This window comes from Andrographis paniculata, unplaced genomic scaffold (assembly GCF_009805555.1).
Source record: "Andrographis paniculata isolate CXL003 unplaced genomic scaffold, ASM980555v1 Contig79END, whole genome shotgun sequence".
Classification (NCBI taxonomy): domain Eukaryota; kingdom Viridiplantae; phylum Streptophyta; class Magnoliopsida; order Lamiales; family Acanthaceae; genus Andrographis; species Andrographis paniculata.
Window position 1 is genome coordinate 2,703,676 of NW_026137616.1, and position 18,345 is coordinate 2,722,020.

The 18,345-nt window shown below is 34.4% G+C and overlaps 4 protein-coding genes across 4 annotated transcripts; 1 reads left to right on the plus strand and 3 right to left on the minus strand.

Moving 5' to 3' along the window:
* Positions 1–1,500: 1,500 nt before the first annotated feature.
* On the minus strand, positions 1,501–3,771 carry LOC127240388 (probable cinnamyl alcohol dehydrogenase 1). The gene is made up of 5 exons (XM_051259050.1): positions 3,324–3,771; positions 3,095–3,211; positions 2,412–2,639; positions 1,849–2,291; positions 1,501–1,774 (listed from the first exon to the last, which is right to left on the minus strand). Exons 1-5 carry the CDS (start codon positions 3,398–3,400, stop codon positions 1,572–1,574), a joined length of 1,068 nt encoding a protein of 355 aa, XP_051115007.1. The 5' UTR covers positions 3,401–3,771; the 3' UTR covers positions 1,501–1,571.
* Positions 3,772–3,902: 131 nt separating this feature from the next.
* LOC127240389 (transcription factor MYB73-like) lies at positions 3,903–4,879 on the minus strand. Its single transcript, XM_051259051.1, has one exon. The coding sequence runs from the start codon at positions 4,852–4,854 to the stop codon at positions 4,108–4,110; it is 747 nt and encodes a 248-aa protein (XP_051115008.1). The 5' UTR covers positions 4,855–4,879; the 3' UTR covers positions 3,903–4,107.
* A 9,450-nt stretch (positions 4,880–14,329) lies between these two features.
* On the minus strand, positions 14,330–15,852 carry LOC127240506 (uncharacterized). Its single transcript, XM_051259224.1, has 2 exons — positions 15,840–15,852; positions 14,330–14,664 (listed from the first exon to the last, which is right to left on the minus strand). Exons 1-2 carry the CDS (start codon positions 15,850–15,852, stop codon positions 14,330–14,332), a joined length of 348 nt encoding a protein of 115 aa, XP_051115181.1.
* Positions 15,853–16,344: 492 nt separating this feature from the next.
* Positions 16,345–18,333, plus strand: LOC127240384 (F-box protein SKIP2-like). The gene has a single exon (XM_051259044.1). It carries the CDS (start codon positions 16,708–16,710, stop codon positions 18,286–18,288), a length of 1,581 nt encoding a protein of 526 aa, XP_051115001.1. The 5' UTR covers positions 16,345–16,707; the 3' UTR covers positions 18,289–18,333.
* Positions 18,334–18,345: the final 12 nt, after the last annotated feature.

An 18,345-nucleotide genomic window follows, 5' to 3' on the forward strand; every position in this document is an offset into this window, starting at 1 on the left:
TAAAACCTCACAAGTAAACACACCCAATAATAATAATAAATAATTAGGGGGGGGGGGGGTTTTTTTGTTATTTGTAGTATAAGTCACTATATATATACTCTCTCTCGTTCATTTTGAAATGAATTTTTTGGGATTTTATAGTATATTAAAAAATAATACTAGTATTTTATTAATTAGTGGAAGTATATAAGAGATTTTGATATTTTTGTCATTTGATTTTATGTAAAAAAAAAAAAAGTGTATATGTAATTGTGTAAAGGTATATTTGTAATTTAAATAAAAGTTAAAGAATATTTTGTTATTAGTATAATTACTTTTACTAAAAATAGAAATAAATACTTTGAAATGAAACAGACGAAAAATTGTAAAAATAGTACTCGAATTTGGACGGATAGAATTTTTGTTACTTGAGACTGGAGTCTAAACAAACTGTTTGCACACCGCAACCAACAAAGACTTTTTATATTATAATTATTATTTTTGCTCTTAATAATGTCCAATTTTTTAGCCGTCTACATTTAACGGACTTAATATATTTTGTGCTTATTATTGAATTTTTTATGGATGACGAAAGTATATACTATTACACAAATATTTGTATTGTATATATAAATACTTAAATAGATATATGTAACTAATATAATTAAATTTTAATATGTCAAAAATTTAATCAAAAAAATTTCATTGAAAATCGCAAAAGAGTAATAGAGATGATACGAGTTTGTGATGTGTAAACATGAAGTGTGAAAATGAAATTTTATAGACACTCTTGGGGTTGTGTTAAAATTAATAAAAATTTCAAAAGATCAAAAATTATTGATTACAAATTTAAATAAGAATTAAAAATATATTAAATTAGTTTTAAAATTATTTTAAAAATTCAAAATTTAGAAATTCTAATAATTAGTATTATAATCACCATTAATCGTATATTTAATGAAAATTAAAAAATATTAAATCAAATTTTAAAATATCAAGAAATACAAACAAAATAAAAAATAGATTTAAAACAATGAGTCCCACAAACAATAATTATTCATCCTATCCGATCAATAAAAAAATAATTATTCATCCTATTAATTGTAAACACGCCATTAGGGTTTTGATTTTGGTAGATTAAAGTATAATTTTATTTATTAAATTGCAATGAGAATTACTTATATTCTTTAGTAAATAGGAAAGTCAGTTGAAAAATAAAAAAAATAAAAAAATATAGTTATTGAAATGAATCGAACAAGAAATACTTTTGGTGATTTTTTTTAAAAAATTATAAATTATATACGATATTTTTGTAAAATTATATTTTAATACATATATTTAAAAAAAAATAAAATTAAATATTTAAATAATAAATTAAATATAAATTTTTAATAAAATAAAAATATGTATATATTGCAAAATTTATTTCTCTATATTTCTCTTTAATTGATTTTTTACCAATGAGAAATTGTTGGGTCTGTCTTCTTGTTCTTCAATCAATCGAAGATTATAAACATAGTATAGCATAATCCATGTCTGTATTCTCAAATCAATCCTTGTAAGAACAAGGATTCGTCGATCATATATAGCCATCATTCTTCGAGATTGCTGCCAGCTACATCAACCACAAACCTGTATCTAACATCATTCCTTTCCATCCTCTCCAATGCTTTGTTTACATACTCCATCTTCACCACCTCCGCCAAGCTTCTCAGGCCCTTCTCCACCCAGAACTTCAGCAATTCCTCCATTTCCTCCATGCTTCCAATGAAACTACCTGCAACTGTCTTCTTCCCTGCACAACAAAAAAAGAATCAATTTTCAGATCCATTTCAAGTTCCATTCTGTTGCATACTGATTAGTGATTACCTAATATCAGATCACTTGCTAGAAACTGCAGTGGCTGAGGAGATGCTCCCACCATCAATATCTTCCCTTCTGCTTTCAGTAGCGAAATGTACGACTGAATCGAATGGTAAGCCGGCACTGTGTCTAGAACATAATCAAGGCTGTTTGCAGCTTTCTTCATTTCATCTTCATTACAACTTACCAAGAAAGCATCAGCCTTCAAGTGATCGATAGCCTCGTCTCTTTTCTTATCCGATGAGCTTATCACCGTCACATGATGCCCCATACCTTTAGCTATAAGCACCCCTAGATGCCCCACCCCCCCTAAGCCAAGAATTCCTCCATTGATGACCTTTTCGGAATTATGCTTAAACTGTTTGAGAGGACTGTAAGCTGTCACTCCTGCGCATAGCAGCGGCGCCGCCTGTTCAGGTGCCAATTTTTCGGGGATTTTAACTGCAAACCTGTTTGCATTTTACAATGTCGGATGAAATATGAATGACTCTTTTCTTTCTGTGTTCTTATGCATGCATTAGAATGAAGAGAAGTTTTTTTTTTTTTTTTTTTTTTTTTAATTTTGACACCTGTGATGAATGACCATAGTCGATGAGAATCCGCCCTGTGTAGGAGTTCCGTCGGTGTATACGTCGTTGTATGGTAAGATTCTGTGGCTGCAGTATTGTTCTTGATGAGAGCTGCACAAATCACAGTCCCCACAAGAACCTATGATCCCTCCAATACCTATTAGGTCTCCCAATTTGAAGTTGTTCACTTTTGATCCCATTTCTATCACTTCTCCAACCACTTCATGCCTGCAGAATGTGTTAAAGAAATTTATTTCAAATTTAATGATCCTATTTATATGATGGAAGGTTTGATGTACTTAGAAATCCAAATTCTATTTTGATTGCAAGATTTGGAAATAGAAATTATTGGATTATAGTGAGATGAAGATCCTATTTTTATCTAGGAGATCAGCTCAGATGTTGTAATATGAATATGTAAGAAGAATTAGTGGGAAAATTGCAAAAAATATTTTAATGGATACCTGCTGGCAAAATATATCTCACATGTTTGCAAAAGTCGTTATTTCTATCCTTTGGCCGCGCATGGTATGGACATCGGCGTGTCCGAATGACAGAAATAGAGACTTTTGCAAAGATGTAAAATATATTTTGCTATAGAGATAAATAGATGAGAAAAGTGACAGTGGAATATACACGAGGGATATATATACATTACATACATTACATATATACATACATACCCTGGAACCAAAGGGTAGATGGTATTGCTTTTCAGTTCTCCCTTAATTTGATGAAGATCAGTGTGGTCAATTCCACAATACATCACCCTCACCACCATGTCATCTGGACCCATTTCCCTGTTTGAAAAGAAAAAACGGACAAGATTAAAGGATTGTATTTAGACAAGCAATTCTATGTTCATTTATTTTTTTTATTTTTTTTTATTTTTTATGTAGGAGAGAAATTAACCTGAGATGATATGTGTAAGGGGAGAGATGGCCAGATGGGCTTGTGGCTGCCCATGCACTTGCTTTTCTGCCTACCATATTTGATGTGTGTAATAAGGAAGAGAATAATTTAGGGGAAATGAATGCACAAACTCGGCCTATTTATGGAAGTATGTGCAATTATAATTTGGTCGTTTTAGCAGTCGAGGTTGATATAAATAGTAATAAAATGAAGGGAAAGAAGACATGTATGCTTAGGTTTAGCCCATTATTTTATTGAGGAAGAAAGAAAAGAAGAAGAAGAGTGTTCGAATTTGAATTTTGGAGCTCTTTCCAATCAGCAGTGACGTCTGCCTGCCTCTTTCTTGTATTGTTCCTATATATTCCCATGTTTCTATATTTAGAATTTGTTATCGGTATTGCTGTAGTGTTTGTGACCAAGACTCCGACAACAAGTCCAAATGCTCTTTCTCTTCTTCTTCCTCAAGTTTTCAAACTAATGGCAATGAATTATTAACTAATTGAACAATCCCAGATGATAATTTAAATGAGGTTATTTTTTGGGTGTGTTTTTACTGTTACCAACCAAATGGACAATAGCTATAGAACCAATTCTTTTTGCCCATCTCCTTGCTGCTGCTGTACATTGATTGTACAATATTTGGTTTTTATTTTCTTCTTCCTTGTCACCATTTTTTTTTTGTTTTTTTTTTTTAATTTAATTAGCAAAATCTACACTAAAAAAAACAAAGAAACAGTTCTCCCCTCAGATTCTGCATTTCCTTCTCAAATCAAGATGTCTTGTCTCAGCCAAACCTCCTCATCGCTGCTCCATTGCCGAACCCCATCCTCGGCCGTTGATGATGATCCTCATCGAACGGCTGTCGTTGCTTCTCCAAACCCGCCATGTAATTCCTCACCTCCGCCCGAATCATCTCCTGCATCACTGCCATCAGCTCCGCCCCGAACGACACCGGAAACTTCGCCGTAACCGAATCAACAATCGCCGGGGCCGGAAGAATGGGTTGGCTCCGATTCAACTCAGTTGTACGATTGATCATCTCAGACGCCGCCGGGAGCGACAGGCTGAGGTCGGTCGGAGGATCATTGGCCGGCAGACCCGAGTCGCTCAAATCGGATCCGGACGGGCTGCCCGGACCCGACCCGGCGCTGCTGGCGGATCTCTTCAGCGGGCGCGGCGCCGCCCCGCCGCCGTCGGAGGAGGAGGCGCATTTCCTTTTGAGCGTCGCGTTCCAGTGGTTCTTGACGGCGTTGTCGGTCCGGCCGGAGAGCAGCCGGGCGATGGTGGCCCACCGGTTCCCGAAGCGGGCGTGTGCCCGGATTATCGTCTCGTCCTCCTCCGGCGTGAAGGGGCGGTGCTCCACCTCCGGCGAGAGCTGGTTGCACCAGCGGAGGCGGCAGCTCTTGCCGGAGCGGCCGGGGATGGAGCGGCTGATTAGAGACCAGTTCCGGGGGCCGTGGGCCTGGACCAGGCGGCGGAGGAGGTCGTCCTCCTCGGGGCTCCAGGGACCCTTGATCCGGTCGGCGTCCATTGTGGGTGAGTGTGATGGGGGGCTGGGGTGGGGGTAGGGTTATATACGAGGGGGTGGGGTGGGTGGGTGGGTGCCTAGGGCCAGCTGTGATTTTTGGATAACGGTTGAAAATGGGGAACAGCTAGCAAAAGGGGACACACACACACATCCGATGCTGATTTACTCATTAATATCTGCTTTTATGTGGCGTAACCTTTAAACTAATGTAGTATTTTATTTTATTTTTTAAAAATGTTTTTAATTATTTATTAATATTTCTGATTTATAGTTATAAATATCTGTGTGCAGTGCAGTGTGCTCTGATAGCGAGAATATTCGGTTAGTATAATAAATGTAATTAAAAATATATAAATATGGGGGTTGGGAAGACAGGGTAGGTATTTACTCGTCGGTTTGAACTTAATTAATACAAGGGGTTCTTTGTGTGTTTGAATAAAATTATTCATTACACTAATTTAAAGATTGACAAATATATAAATTAATGTAACAAAATTTATATTAATATAATACAAAATTTAACGTATAGAAACAAATAGCACAAAAATGGAGCAACCCATTGCTTTGGGTATGTGTGTATATAAACTTATGTAGGTATATATTGAAATTAATATTATTTATTCTATACAAATTTTAATAAAAATATTTCATCAAAAATACCGTATAAACAAAAATTCAAATTAATTTTTTATTTCAAATCAATTTCAAACGATAATAAAATAAATGCAGTACTTCAGAGTATTTGGATTTTTTCTCGAAAAGACATAACATATATTATAGTAAAAATTAAGTCGATAAACCATCACTACAATTAATGGGAAAAACATATATAGTGATTGATAAAGATGTGTGTGCTTTTAGTTTTCAATTGAATTATAAGTGCATGAAAATAAAGAGCCTTTATTTGAATGTAGGAGAAGTAAGTAAACTAAAATAATTGAATGACTTTACGTTCTTGTTTATATTTCTTGTATTTTAAAAATATATACATTTTTTATCATAATAATTTTTATATTATATATTTTAAAAAAAAAACTAAGTTAATACTTACTATCTATTTATTATCATGATATTTGGAATGTATTATACTTTATTATTATTGATGTTCTTATTTCTTCTCATACTAACTTACATATGCATTTAATAATGAACAATAAAATTGTTATCAATAATTATTAATTCGATGTTACGTTAAAAATAAATAAATATGTATATATATATATACTTTTATTTTATTTTTAAAACAATAAGGACACGTTTGGGGGTTGAATGTAGGACAGCTAAGAGTCGATAGAAGTTTGTATAAGAACACAACTGCTCTCAATAATTCTCATCTTTTTGCTAAAAAGGTGAACCAAACAAAGCACAAGTACGAACCAATACGGCTTTTGTCGCTATCCTATCAAAGTATTCAATCCTTTTTATTTATTTTATTATTTTTATATATATATATATAAATTATTTAAATATAATAAATAGTATTTCTACATGGAATGGATCGTATAAAGTAGAAACGAAATCAGCGTACGCCACCGTAGATACGCTGAAAGGGACGGTGGACTTCTTTTAGCCGTTGGATTCGACAGTTGGGGCTTGCAATTATTAATTTTGCAGATGTACAACTTGTGCTGCGGAAGGTACGTACGTCAAATGCATATCCCACGAATCCCGCTTTGAGGGGATTTTTTTAACCATTTTTAGTCCGCTTTTAGGACCCATTTTTAAATAAATGAATGATAATTTTTTTTAGTATGATTCATTTTCTTTAAAAAATATAATATTAAATATATTTTTATTTCGCATAATATTAATTTTTTGTTATTTTAAAATTTTCAAAAATCTCCTGTATAAACCAAAATAAACTGAAAGTATTTGAGGTGCGCTTGAAGGTGTGTAGTGTTTGATTTATAATCTAAATAAATATTTAATTTAATATTTGAAATAAAAAATTAATTATAAAAATAAAAGAAATTAGTACTATTTTATCTTATGTTTTGGATATTAAAAAAATAGTGTAAGTGAACCGCATGCCTAAACACACCTGAGTACTGACAGAGACTAATAAGCCGTTGTCCTAAACTAATAATAATAATAATAATAATAATAATAATAATAATAATAATAATAATAATAAATATTATTCCAATAATTGAAATGTTTAATTAAATAATTGAGTGAAAGGGGAGGTTCTGTAATTATTATTATTATTATTATTATTATTATTATTATTTTGTGTGCTAAGTATATATGTATTATACTTGCAAGGATATTGAAGCTACAAAAAGACAATAAATCAGTCTGTAACTCGAATAAATCGAATGTAACTTTAATCAAATGAAAGAGAATCCTGAAGACAAAAGGAATAGCAAATCAATTGGGCCGTGTAACAACTAAAAGCCTAATAAAAATTTTTATTATTATTATTTTTTTAAATACTACTTTTTCCGTCCATTGAAAGGTTGTCATTTTTTATTTTTATCCGTTATCATTTTCTAATTTAGTAATTGTACTATTTATCTAATCTAATAAATACTCCAACTTACAATATATTACACTATACCTATAGGGGTATTTTTGTTTTTTTTTTTTACTACAATCCAATATAATATTAATATTTAAAAATCTAAGTGAAAAAAACAAACGTCACTCTTTCATCGGAAGGGAGGGAGTATGATTTTTAAGATATACTAATAAAAACAAGTTATTATTTTATTTTTTATATATTTATTGTATAGATAAAAATATAAAAATGCTAATATATATGGTGTGTTTTTATATCCGGCTAAATTTAAGAAAATATCAAACTTACTTTATAAAAAATTAAAAGATAAATAAATCAGTAAGATCTCCAACCACACTGCAATTATGCCGCCCCGGGTCTCCAATTCAACGCCAATTGCAACGCCATTTTTTGTGTTTGTTACAGTACAACACCATTTTTTGTGTTGCACTATAGCAAACGCCATTTATGGTATCTTTATTATTATTTTTTTTTATTTTTTATTTTTTACAAATGGTAAATTTAACTTTTAAATTTAATTTTTATTTTTTAAAATTTTTTAAAAATTTAATTTAAAATTATAAAAATAAAAAGTTGTTTAAAATAATAAGAAAAATTGAATATTAAAAGAATAATAAAGTAAAGTAGAGTTATGGTTGGAGTAAAATTACCGTAACAATTGCATATTTAGAGTTAAAATTGGATAAATGAAGTTGATGGATTGAAGATTGCATAAGACAATAAAACAATCACATAGAGCTTCAAAATTATTCAAGATATACAAATCAAACAAACAACAGCCAAGAAACACTTCGGGGTTGTGTTACTTTGGGTGCGAAACCATTATATGTAAATATCATTAAAATTACAATATATAATATATAAATATATTTTACTCACTAAAAAAATAAATAAATAAATAAATAATACAAAATATTCCTACTATTTTTATCCGTTTTAAAACAATAGTCTTATTTTCATAAATAATCATATCATTATAAAAACTATTTTTATTTTTTCATTATTATTACATAATTGTCACTATTTTTTACACTAATACACTTATAAAATAAAAAAATTACTCGTATTTTTTATCCACTACCAACATAATATTAATATTTCTTAAATTTCATGTCAAATACACTCAGACGGAGGGAGTACTATTTTCAATAAGTTAAAAATGCACAATGGGTTCGGCTCTATATTCCTATCTTGTCAGAAAAAAAAAAAAAGGACCGAAAGTGATAAAAATGAAAATAAATATACTTTATCTGTTCTCATACTTTATCTGTTCTCATTGGAAGGATGACATTTGCTTTTTGTACGTAAATTTTTTAATATTAGTATTCCCTCCATCCCGGAACTAAATATCCATTTGCTTTTTCACGTAGTTTTAGAAATATTAGTATTATATTGGGATATAATATGAATAAAGTAGAAATGACTAAAATAACCTTATTAATATGTGTGATAGAAAGGTAATGACATTTGTGTAATATATTGTAAGTTGTAAGGGTATTTGTAATGTTAGATAGATAGTACACTTACTAAAAATGAAAATGAATATTTTGTTATGGGACATACTAAAATAGAAAAATGGATACTTTGTTATGGGACGGAGGGAGTATTATATTGGATTGTTATAAAAAAGACAAAAATATCCCTATTAGTATAGTGTAATATAAAAGTAATGATATTTGTTTAATATATTGTAAATTAGAAGGGTATTTATTATGTTAGATAAGTAGTACAATTACTGAATTAGGAAATGATAATTTTGTTTTGGGACGGACAAAAATGAAAAATAATAACCTTTCAATGGGACGGACAAAAATGAAAAATACTAACCTTTCAATGTGACGGATGGAGTATATAAATAAATAAATTGCATGAATTATGGCATCTTTTCCATTTGATCTCATGTGGATCACTCTCCTAATTTTCCTCAACCATTTTGTAACCTTAAGTTAATAATTTTTTTACCAAAGATGGATCTCGTCATTTCAGTATGTCTTGAACTTCTTGGACTAATACGGGCCAGTTCACTTGCTTGAACCATTATTTTCACTATTTATAAATTTTATTTTAAAAAAATATTAAATAAAATATTTATTTTTATATTATATCAATATTTTTCAAAAATATTTTAATAATATATATTTCGACTATATGAAATAATAATTCAAATTTAAAAATTTATTACTAAAAAATCAAACTCAAAGACTCAAATCCCAAAATAGGACATTCTAAAATTTTAAATCATACATATTTTATCTAATATCAATAATAAATATTTTTTTTTATGTTAAATATAATGAATTACGTTAATAATATAAAAATAATATTATAATAATTTTTAAATAAATAAAATATTATATTATATTTTTTTATGTAATATTTATAAAAAAATCGTGCCACACAATAAAATGCAAATGAAATATGTTGAATTTAAATGCCCGATCTTTAAAGCGGAAGCGTACCTGATGAAGCTATATACAAATCTTGGGTGATTAAAGGTTTGGTCTTCCAAGATCAGAGAGCCGGCTTCCTTTCTGTCCTTGACGGGTGAGGAGCAGAAACTGCAGGGAGAATCAGATCTTTTTTACGGCGTGCTGATCATGGGGACCTAACCCTAGCCTATTTATAATAGGGCAAACATAATTGCAATTACAATTATGCCCTTAATTAATATTATTAATTTGTCACGTCACCAAAATAATAATATTATACTGGTAGCTGCACTTTCATTTCATAACAATCAAACCTATCAGTCAATAATTAATTATATTAATTAGATCACTTAAATAATAAGACTGAATAAAATAATGACTTTAACAACATATTCGATACACATATTTGATCCCAAATCCAACAATCTCCCACTGGATCTAGTATGTGTCTGAATGAACATATTGTTCCTTATGTGCTCAATTTTCAGTCATTATAAAACAAGGATTGCAACAATCTGGTCCATCAATCACAACAATATAGGACTAAAGAAGCATTCGCCGTATCAACAGCTAAACTCACAGTAATCACAAATATCAGTGTAATCAAATGACATAGATCAATCATGGAACGTGCAGAGAGAAAATTACATAAGTGTGATATAAATATGTCAATTTTCTAATGGTCCAAACTGAATGAGATCGTAAATTACTTAATCATAATGTCCAAAACATCATAACCGAAATAATGATCAAAAGAGTATAAAACAAATATCAAGTGAACGACAAAAGAATGTAAATGCATACTCCCACTACAGTGAAGCTTCCTCAAATTGTAACACACCCATATGAGCAGTATGCTCATGGAAGACCTTAGGCGTTACACCTTTAGTTAGGGGGTCTGCTAACATAGATTTCGTCCCTAAGTGCTCGATCGAGATATGATGATCTTTCACTCTCTCCTTCACAACTAGGAACTTAATGTCAATATGTTTTGACCTGGATGAACTCCTATTGTTGTTGGAGTATTCAACGGCTGAATTGTTGTCACAGAAAATCTTGATGGGTTTTTCAACCATCGGAATGATTCGCAACCCAGCGACAAAGTTCTTTAGCCAAATCGCTTGCTGTGATGCCTCAAAACACGCCACGAACTCAGCTTCCATCGTGGAACTGGTAACGAGTGTCTGTTTGGCACTGCGCCAAGCGATGGCCCCACCAGCCAACATATAAACATAGCCATATGTAGATTTCCTACTATCTTGGCATCCTGCAAAGTCGGAGTCAGAGTATCCAGCGATCTCCAATTGGTCTGACCTCCTATATGTGAGCATGTGATTACTGGTTCTCTTCAGGTATCTCATCACTATCTTGGCTGCCTTCCAGTGATCCAATCCAGGATTACTAAGGTATCTGCCTAACACACCGACTATGTACGTAATATCTGGACGCGTACATACTTGTGCATACATGAGGCTCCCAACTGCCGAGGCATAGGGGATTTTTTCCATCTCCTCAATTTCCAGATTTACTTTAGGGCATTGGCTGAGACTTAATTTCTCTCCTTTAGTTATAGGGGTATCTCCCGGCTTGCATTTTTGCATGCTGAATCGCTCGAGTATTATATCAATATAGCTCTTTTGAGATAATCCGAGAATACACCGAGATCTATCACGATATATTTGGATGCCTAATACAAAATATGCTTCACCAAGATCTTTCATTTCAAAGTTACTCGAGAGAAATTTCTTAGTTTCGTGCAACATGCTCACATTATTTGTGGCAAGCAAAATGTCATCCACATACAAAACCAAGAAAATAAACTTGCTCCCACTGAACTTATGATAAACACAATCATCAACCACATTCATCTCAAAACCATATGAGAGAATTACTTGATGAAACTTGTGATACCACTGTCGAGACGCTTGTTTGAGCCCATAGATGGATTTTCTTAATTTACAAACCATTTGCTTTGGGTCACCGACCTCAATAGTTTCTGGTTGTACCATATAGATCGTTTCATTAATGTCACCATTCAGAAACGCCGTCTTAACATCCATTTGATGGAGCTCTAAATCAATGTATGCTACAAGAGCCATGATTGTCCTAAAAGAGTCCTTCGAAGAAACCGGAGAGAAAGTGTCTTTATAATCAATCCCCTTTTTCTGAGTATAGCCTTTAGCTACAAGACGTGCTTTATACCTCTCCACATTACCATTTGCATCCTGTTTGGTTTTAAAAATCCATTTGCAACCTACGGGTTTTGCACCTTCTGGCAATGGGACAAGTTCCCAAACTTTATTGTCTTGCATTGACTTGTACTCATCACGCATCGCATCAATCCATTTATCTGAATAAGAATCCTTCATGGCATGATAAATATTAATTGGATCATCCTCAGTCATGCCATTATTATCCTCACTTTCTTGAAGAAATGTCACATAATCATCCGGAATGACATTTATTCGTTCTCTAGTGGATCTACGCAATTGCGTTGGCTCTTGAACTGTATGTTCTTGAGTTTGTTCCATAGGCATAGGTTCCTGTTCTATACGAACGGGTTCCTCAGTCGCACTTTGAAACTCTATGGGAGTTGGAATGACTGCTAACTCATGAGGTGTTTGATCAATCACATCAGTGATTTCTTGATCCTCAAAAGTAAAGTCTAAAACTGTATTTCTCCCCCTAAACTCAACATCCTCAAAGAACTTGGCAGTAGCCGTCTCAAAAATAGTTTTTGATGTGGGATCATAAAATTTATACCCCCTTGACCGTTCCGAGTAGCCAATAAAATAACTGCTTACTGTACGAGGTGCTAGCTTTGGTTCATTTGGCCTATAGGCCTTCGCCTCAGCTGGACAACCCCACACCCTAAGATGATTTAACCTAGGCTTGCGCCCAATCCAGAGTTCATAGGGTGTTTTGGCAGTCGCCTTAGTTGGCACTCGATTAAGGATGTAGATTGTTGTCTTTAATGCTTCTCCCCATAATGATGGTGGCAAAGTAGATTGACTAATCATACTTCGAACCATATCCTTCAATGTGCGGTTTCGTCTCTCAGCAACACCGTTCATGCTAGGTGAACCGGACATGATGTATTGAGGGACGATTCCACACACCTTAAGGAAGTCAGCAAAAGGACCTGGACGTTGTTTACCCGAGCCATCGTTTCTGCCGTAATATTCTCCTCCACGGTCAGATCTGACAGTCTTAATGCGTTTGCTTAGTTGATTTTCAACTTCAGCCTTAAATGCTTTGAACATGTCCAGTGCCTCAAATTTTTCCTTAATAAGGTACAGATGACCATATCGAGAATAATCGTCTATGAATGACACAAAATATTGTTGACCGTTCCACGAAGGAATGGGAAAAGGCCCACAAATGTCTGTATGTATCAATTCTAAGACATCCGTAGCTCGATAAACACCTATCCTTTTAACCTTGGTTTGTTTACCCTTAATGCAATCGATACAAACGTCAAAGTCTGAAAAATTTATGGAATCAAGGATTCCATCCTTAATGAGTCTTTCAACTCTGTTTCTTGAAATATGACCTAAACGTTTGTGCCACAATAAACTAGAGTCATGCAATTTTCGCTTAGTACCTTTTGATTTCATATTAAGTGCCTCATTATAGGAAACCAAAATATCGAGCATATATAAACTGTCATTCACCATAAAAGTACCAAAACCAACAAAACATGAATTAAAAGACAACTCAACTTTATTGTTTCCAAAAGAACAATGATAACTGAATTTGTCCAAATAAGAAACATAAACCAAATTTCGTCTAAATGACGGTATAATAAAAGTGTCTTGCAATTCAAGAAAATGTCCAGTACTCAATAACAGCTTGAAAATGCCCACGGCTTCCACCTCTACTGAATCCCCATGTCCAAAGTAAATGCGTCTTTCAGCATCAGTTAGGTTTCGGTAGCTCAGGCAACCCTGCATTGAAACACTTATGTTAGTAGTTGATCCAGAGTCTAACCACCAAGTATTTCGAGGTACTGAAGCTAAATTAACCTCAGAACAAACCAAAGTAAGAAACGTACCCTTCTTCACGCGCCAATCGTGAAACTTAGTACAATTCTTCTTCTCATGTCCAGGTTTCTTGCAAAAGAAGTAAGTCTTTTCAGGACGAGCCTGAGGAGCTGGAGCTGGAACATGAGCCTTAGCAGTCTCAACCTTAACGGCCTTATATTTTCTCTTCTTGCCGCCTGCATCCTTTGAGGTATCCACCACATGTACCTCTTCGGTCTTATTACGCTTCATCCTTTCTTCTTCCTCAACACAGTGAGAGATGAGCTCATTAAGAGTCCACTTCTTCTTTTGACAGTTGTAACTGACTTTAAACTGATCGTATTGAGTAGGAAGTGAGAGCAAAACCAATAGGACTAACATGTCCTCTGAAAGGTCTAACTTAAGTGCTCTCAACTTAGAAGCAGTATTAGACATGTTCAGGATATATTCCCTTATATTTCCTTTGCCGTTATACCTCATGGTAATGAGACTCTTGAGAAGAGTACTCATTCCGCCTTATCGCTTTTGGTAAAGCGTTTCTCAATTTCGACAAGGAAATCATTGGCAGTAACGATATCATCAGATATCGTGCCCCTAAAGATTTCTGGAATGCTTTTCTTTATGATCATTAGACTAAGGCTATTAGACCTAACCCATTTCTCAAACAACTGCTTTTCATCTGCAGTGCTTTCTTCCGTAGGAGAAGGGGGTTGGTCTATCCTTAATGCCAAGTCTAGATCCATACAGCCCAAATGAATCAATATTGATTCTTTCCAGTGCTGGTAGTTGTCCCCAGACAATATTGGGACTGAATAGTTAGAAGATACCATAAGATTCGATCCTGAAGATAATAAGGAATAAATATACACATAAGAACTCAAGTAGCATAATGAAACTCAAAATAAAATAATGCAATCCCATCTCAAGACACTAAACGCAACATTAATGTTTAATCTTTGGATCAATGCCATTAACTGCAAGCAGTCATCTTGTTGCAATCATATACGGATAATAAGGTAATGTCAAATAGTAACCAATCTTTGGACTGATTTACTATTCATATAAGTTAAATCTATATAATTGTCCCATACATATTATCGCATATGTATATTTCATTCTGTCAATTATCAACTGCCTTTGGGCCGAAGAATAATCACATGAATTAAAATACACATATAAACACTTACGTTATCAAGTAAAAATTTCATATAAGAGAGGTTACTTTGGCAACTTCAAACACTAGATTTTCACCGTCAAAACGCAGCAAGCATTATTAATGAGTTTCCAATTCTGAAGATTGAAATATTTACAATATAAGCAAAATTAATATCTGAAGATGCATACAGCAATTTCATAAATAACATATTCCAAAATATTCATAATTTAAATGAATAAATATATGCATCTCTCACAAATAAATAAATAATGTCCAGGGGTGTGTACTCGATTTCCGAAGATGTAATTGAATGCGCACGTACATTTATACATGTATTACTATATCTATGTTGCTGAATTACAGTTTGATAAATCGAACTTAAATAAATAAAATAAAAAAACAAATGCAATATCAAGAATTGCACGAATTATTATGTTTGAACATGTATGCACGCATACATCACATTATATATATACATGTTTGAATAAATAAAATAATTAAACATGTACTTTCAATCAATCAATTAAATGTTGCTTTGTGATATATATCCATACAACACAAGTAAGAATTTGATCAATGTAATAAATAAATATTGGCACGGTAATCGAGGCATGACACACAAAGAATTTGATCAATGTTATATAAATAAATAGAGGCACACGTCATAATTAAATCAAGAAAGTGAACGGATACACAATCGAATTCAAAACTAATTGCACATCGTCGGATTCAATCCAACAAAGAAACCCTAGATCGACACCAATGTGTTCGATTGATCCGACAGAACATCCAAATAATTCAACCTGGCTCTGATACCAATTGTTGAATTTAAATGCCAGATCCTTAAAGCGGAAGCGTACCTGATGAAGCCATATACAAATCTTGGGTGATTAAAGGTTTGGTCTTCCAAGATCAGAAAGCCGACTTCCTTTCTGTCCTTGACGGGTGAGGAGCAGAAACTGCAGGGAGAATCAGATCTCTTCTAGCCTATTTATAATAGGGCAAACGTAATTGCAATTACAATTATACCCTTAATTAATATTATTAATTTGTCACGTCACCAAAATAATAATATTATACTGGTAGCTGCACTTTCATTCCATAACAATCAAACCTATCAGTCAATAATTAATTATATTAATTAGACCACTTAAATAATAAGTCTAAATAAAATAATGACTTTAACGACATATTCGATACACATATTTTGATCCCAAATCCAACAAAATATTTGTCCTGTGATACTTTTATTAAATATTTTGGCGTTAATAATATATGTTTTAATAATTAATATTTATTAAATTTTAAGATATTATACCAAATATTTAATTTTATTATTTTTAAATTAAAAATAAAAATATCTAATAAAGCATTAATTTTGATGACAGGCCTGAGATCCAAAAAAATTTTTGGAATTGGATAGCCTTCATTCAAAGCGGGCCATTCCCCAACCGCAACATTCAATAAAATTTGCAAACAAAATACTGTAAAGTCAGCATGAGCACTCACTCTCTCCCTTGAGGCCGTGCCGTAGACGCGCCGCTGTCTCTGCGACGGCATCCTCACGCACAATTCTCCATCAATGCGCATTCACCGCTTCCATTCGCACCGCCATTCCCTATGACGTCTTAAGATTCTATAAAACCACCACCACCACCATAGAAATCCTGCATTGCATCACCTGTATCCTAATTTTTGGGAAGATTCCGGCTGTTATACGCCGCCGGAATGGGCCAGACCGTCTCCAGCCGAGGCGGCTCCGCCGGTAGTTCGACTCAATTTCGCAATGCCAGCCTCTTCGTGGATCACCATCAATGCCGCCTTGATCTCTCCGACCAACAGCGAGATTACACCTCGGACATCCCTGACGATTGTTTAGCCCTAATTTTCCAATTCCTGAGCGTCCGCGATAGAAGTCGGTGCTCATTGGTATGCCGGCGGTGGCTCTCCGTGGAAGGGCAGAGTCGCAATCGCCTCGTCCTCAACGCCTCGAACGACATCGTTCCGCACCTGCCTGCGCTCTTCAACCGCTTCGATTCGATCATCAAATTAGCCCTCCGCTGCGAGCGCAAGTCCGTGAGCCTAAACGACGACGCCTTGGATTTGATCTTCCTCCGTTGCCCTAACCTGACCAACCTGAAGATCCGTGGCTGCCGCGAGATATCCGATCTAGGTATGTTTTCTCTGGCTAAAAACTGCAAATCGCTGCGCAAATTCTCCTCCGGATCTTGTACGTTTGGTGCCAAAGGCATGAACGCGCTTTTGAATAACTGCTCTTCCCTCGAGGAAATTTCCGTGAAACGATTACGCGGAATCAACGATGGATTCGCCGTCGAACCGATTACCCCTGGCGCTGCATCTGCGTCTCTGAAAGCTATCAGGCTCAAGGAGCTCTACAACGGCCAATGCTTCAGCTCATTGATAATTGGATCGAAAAATTTGCGGACATTAAAGATCTTGAGGTGTTTGGGGGATTGGGATGGATTATTACAGGTGATTGCTGAGGGAGATAATTTGTTGACGGAAATTCATCTAGAGAGGCTCCAGGTGAGTGATTTAGGGCTAATGGCAATTTCCAAGTGCCCTAATTTGGAGACCTTTCATTTAGTGAAAGCTCCAGATTGTTCAGACGCAGGGATTTCTGCCATTGCAGAGAATTGCAAGCTTCTGAGAAAGCTCCACATCGATGGATGGCGAACGAATAGGGTAGGTGATATTGGATTGGCTGCTATTGCAAGTAATAGTGTTCATCTTGTTGAGTTGGTGCTTATAGGTGTCAATCCAAGCATCGAGAGCCTGTCTGCCATAGCTTCGAATTGCCAGAAGTTGGAGAGGTTGGCACTCTGTGGTAGCGAAACCATTGGAGATACAGAGGTTTCCTGCATTGCAGCAAAGTGCTTGACATTGAAGAAGCTCTGTATAAAGTGTTGCCGGATCACTGATAATAGCATAGAAGCATTAGCAATTGGCTGCCCCAATTTGGTGAAGCTGAAGATCAAGAAATGCAGGGGGGTGTCTAATGGAGCTGCACGCGGTCTGAGGAAGATGCGGGCAACATTAGATGTGGCTCTCGATACTGATGTAGTAGAATTTGATTCCCCGGCTGCCATGGAAGCAATAAGTAGTGAAGCAGCAGCACCAAATGATGGTGCAACGGTGACAGCAGAACTCGACATTGATCCTTCATTGCCACAGTCCTCCAATAGGCCAAGGCGTGGCCTTTTCGTAGGCCGGGGGATAGGTGCCTGTGCGTGTTCCAGCACTTCGAACAGGAATGGTGATTCAAATGAGGATGTTAGAGAATTTTGATTTCTAGCAGCAAATGGTTTGTGAATAAAAACTATGTTCCTTGACTGTACTTTTTTT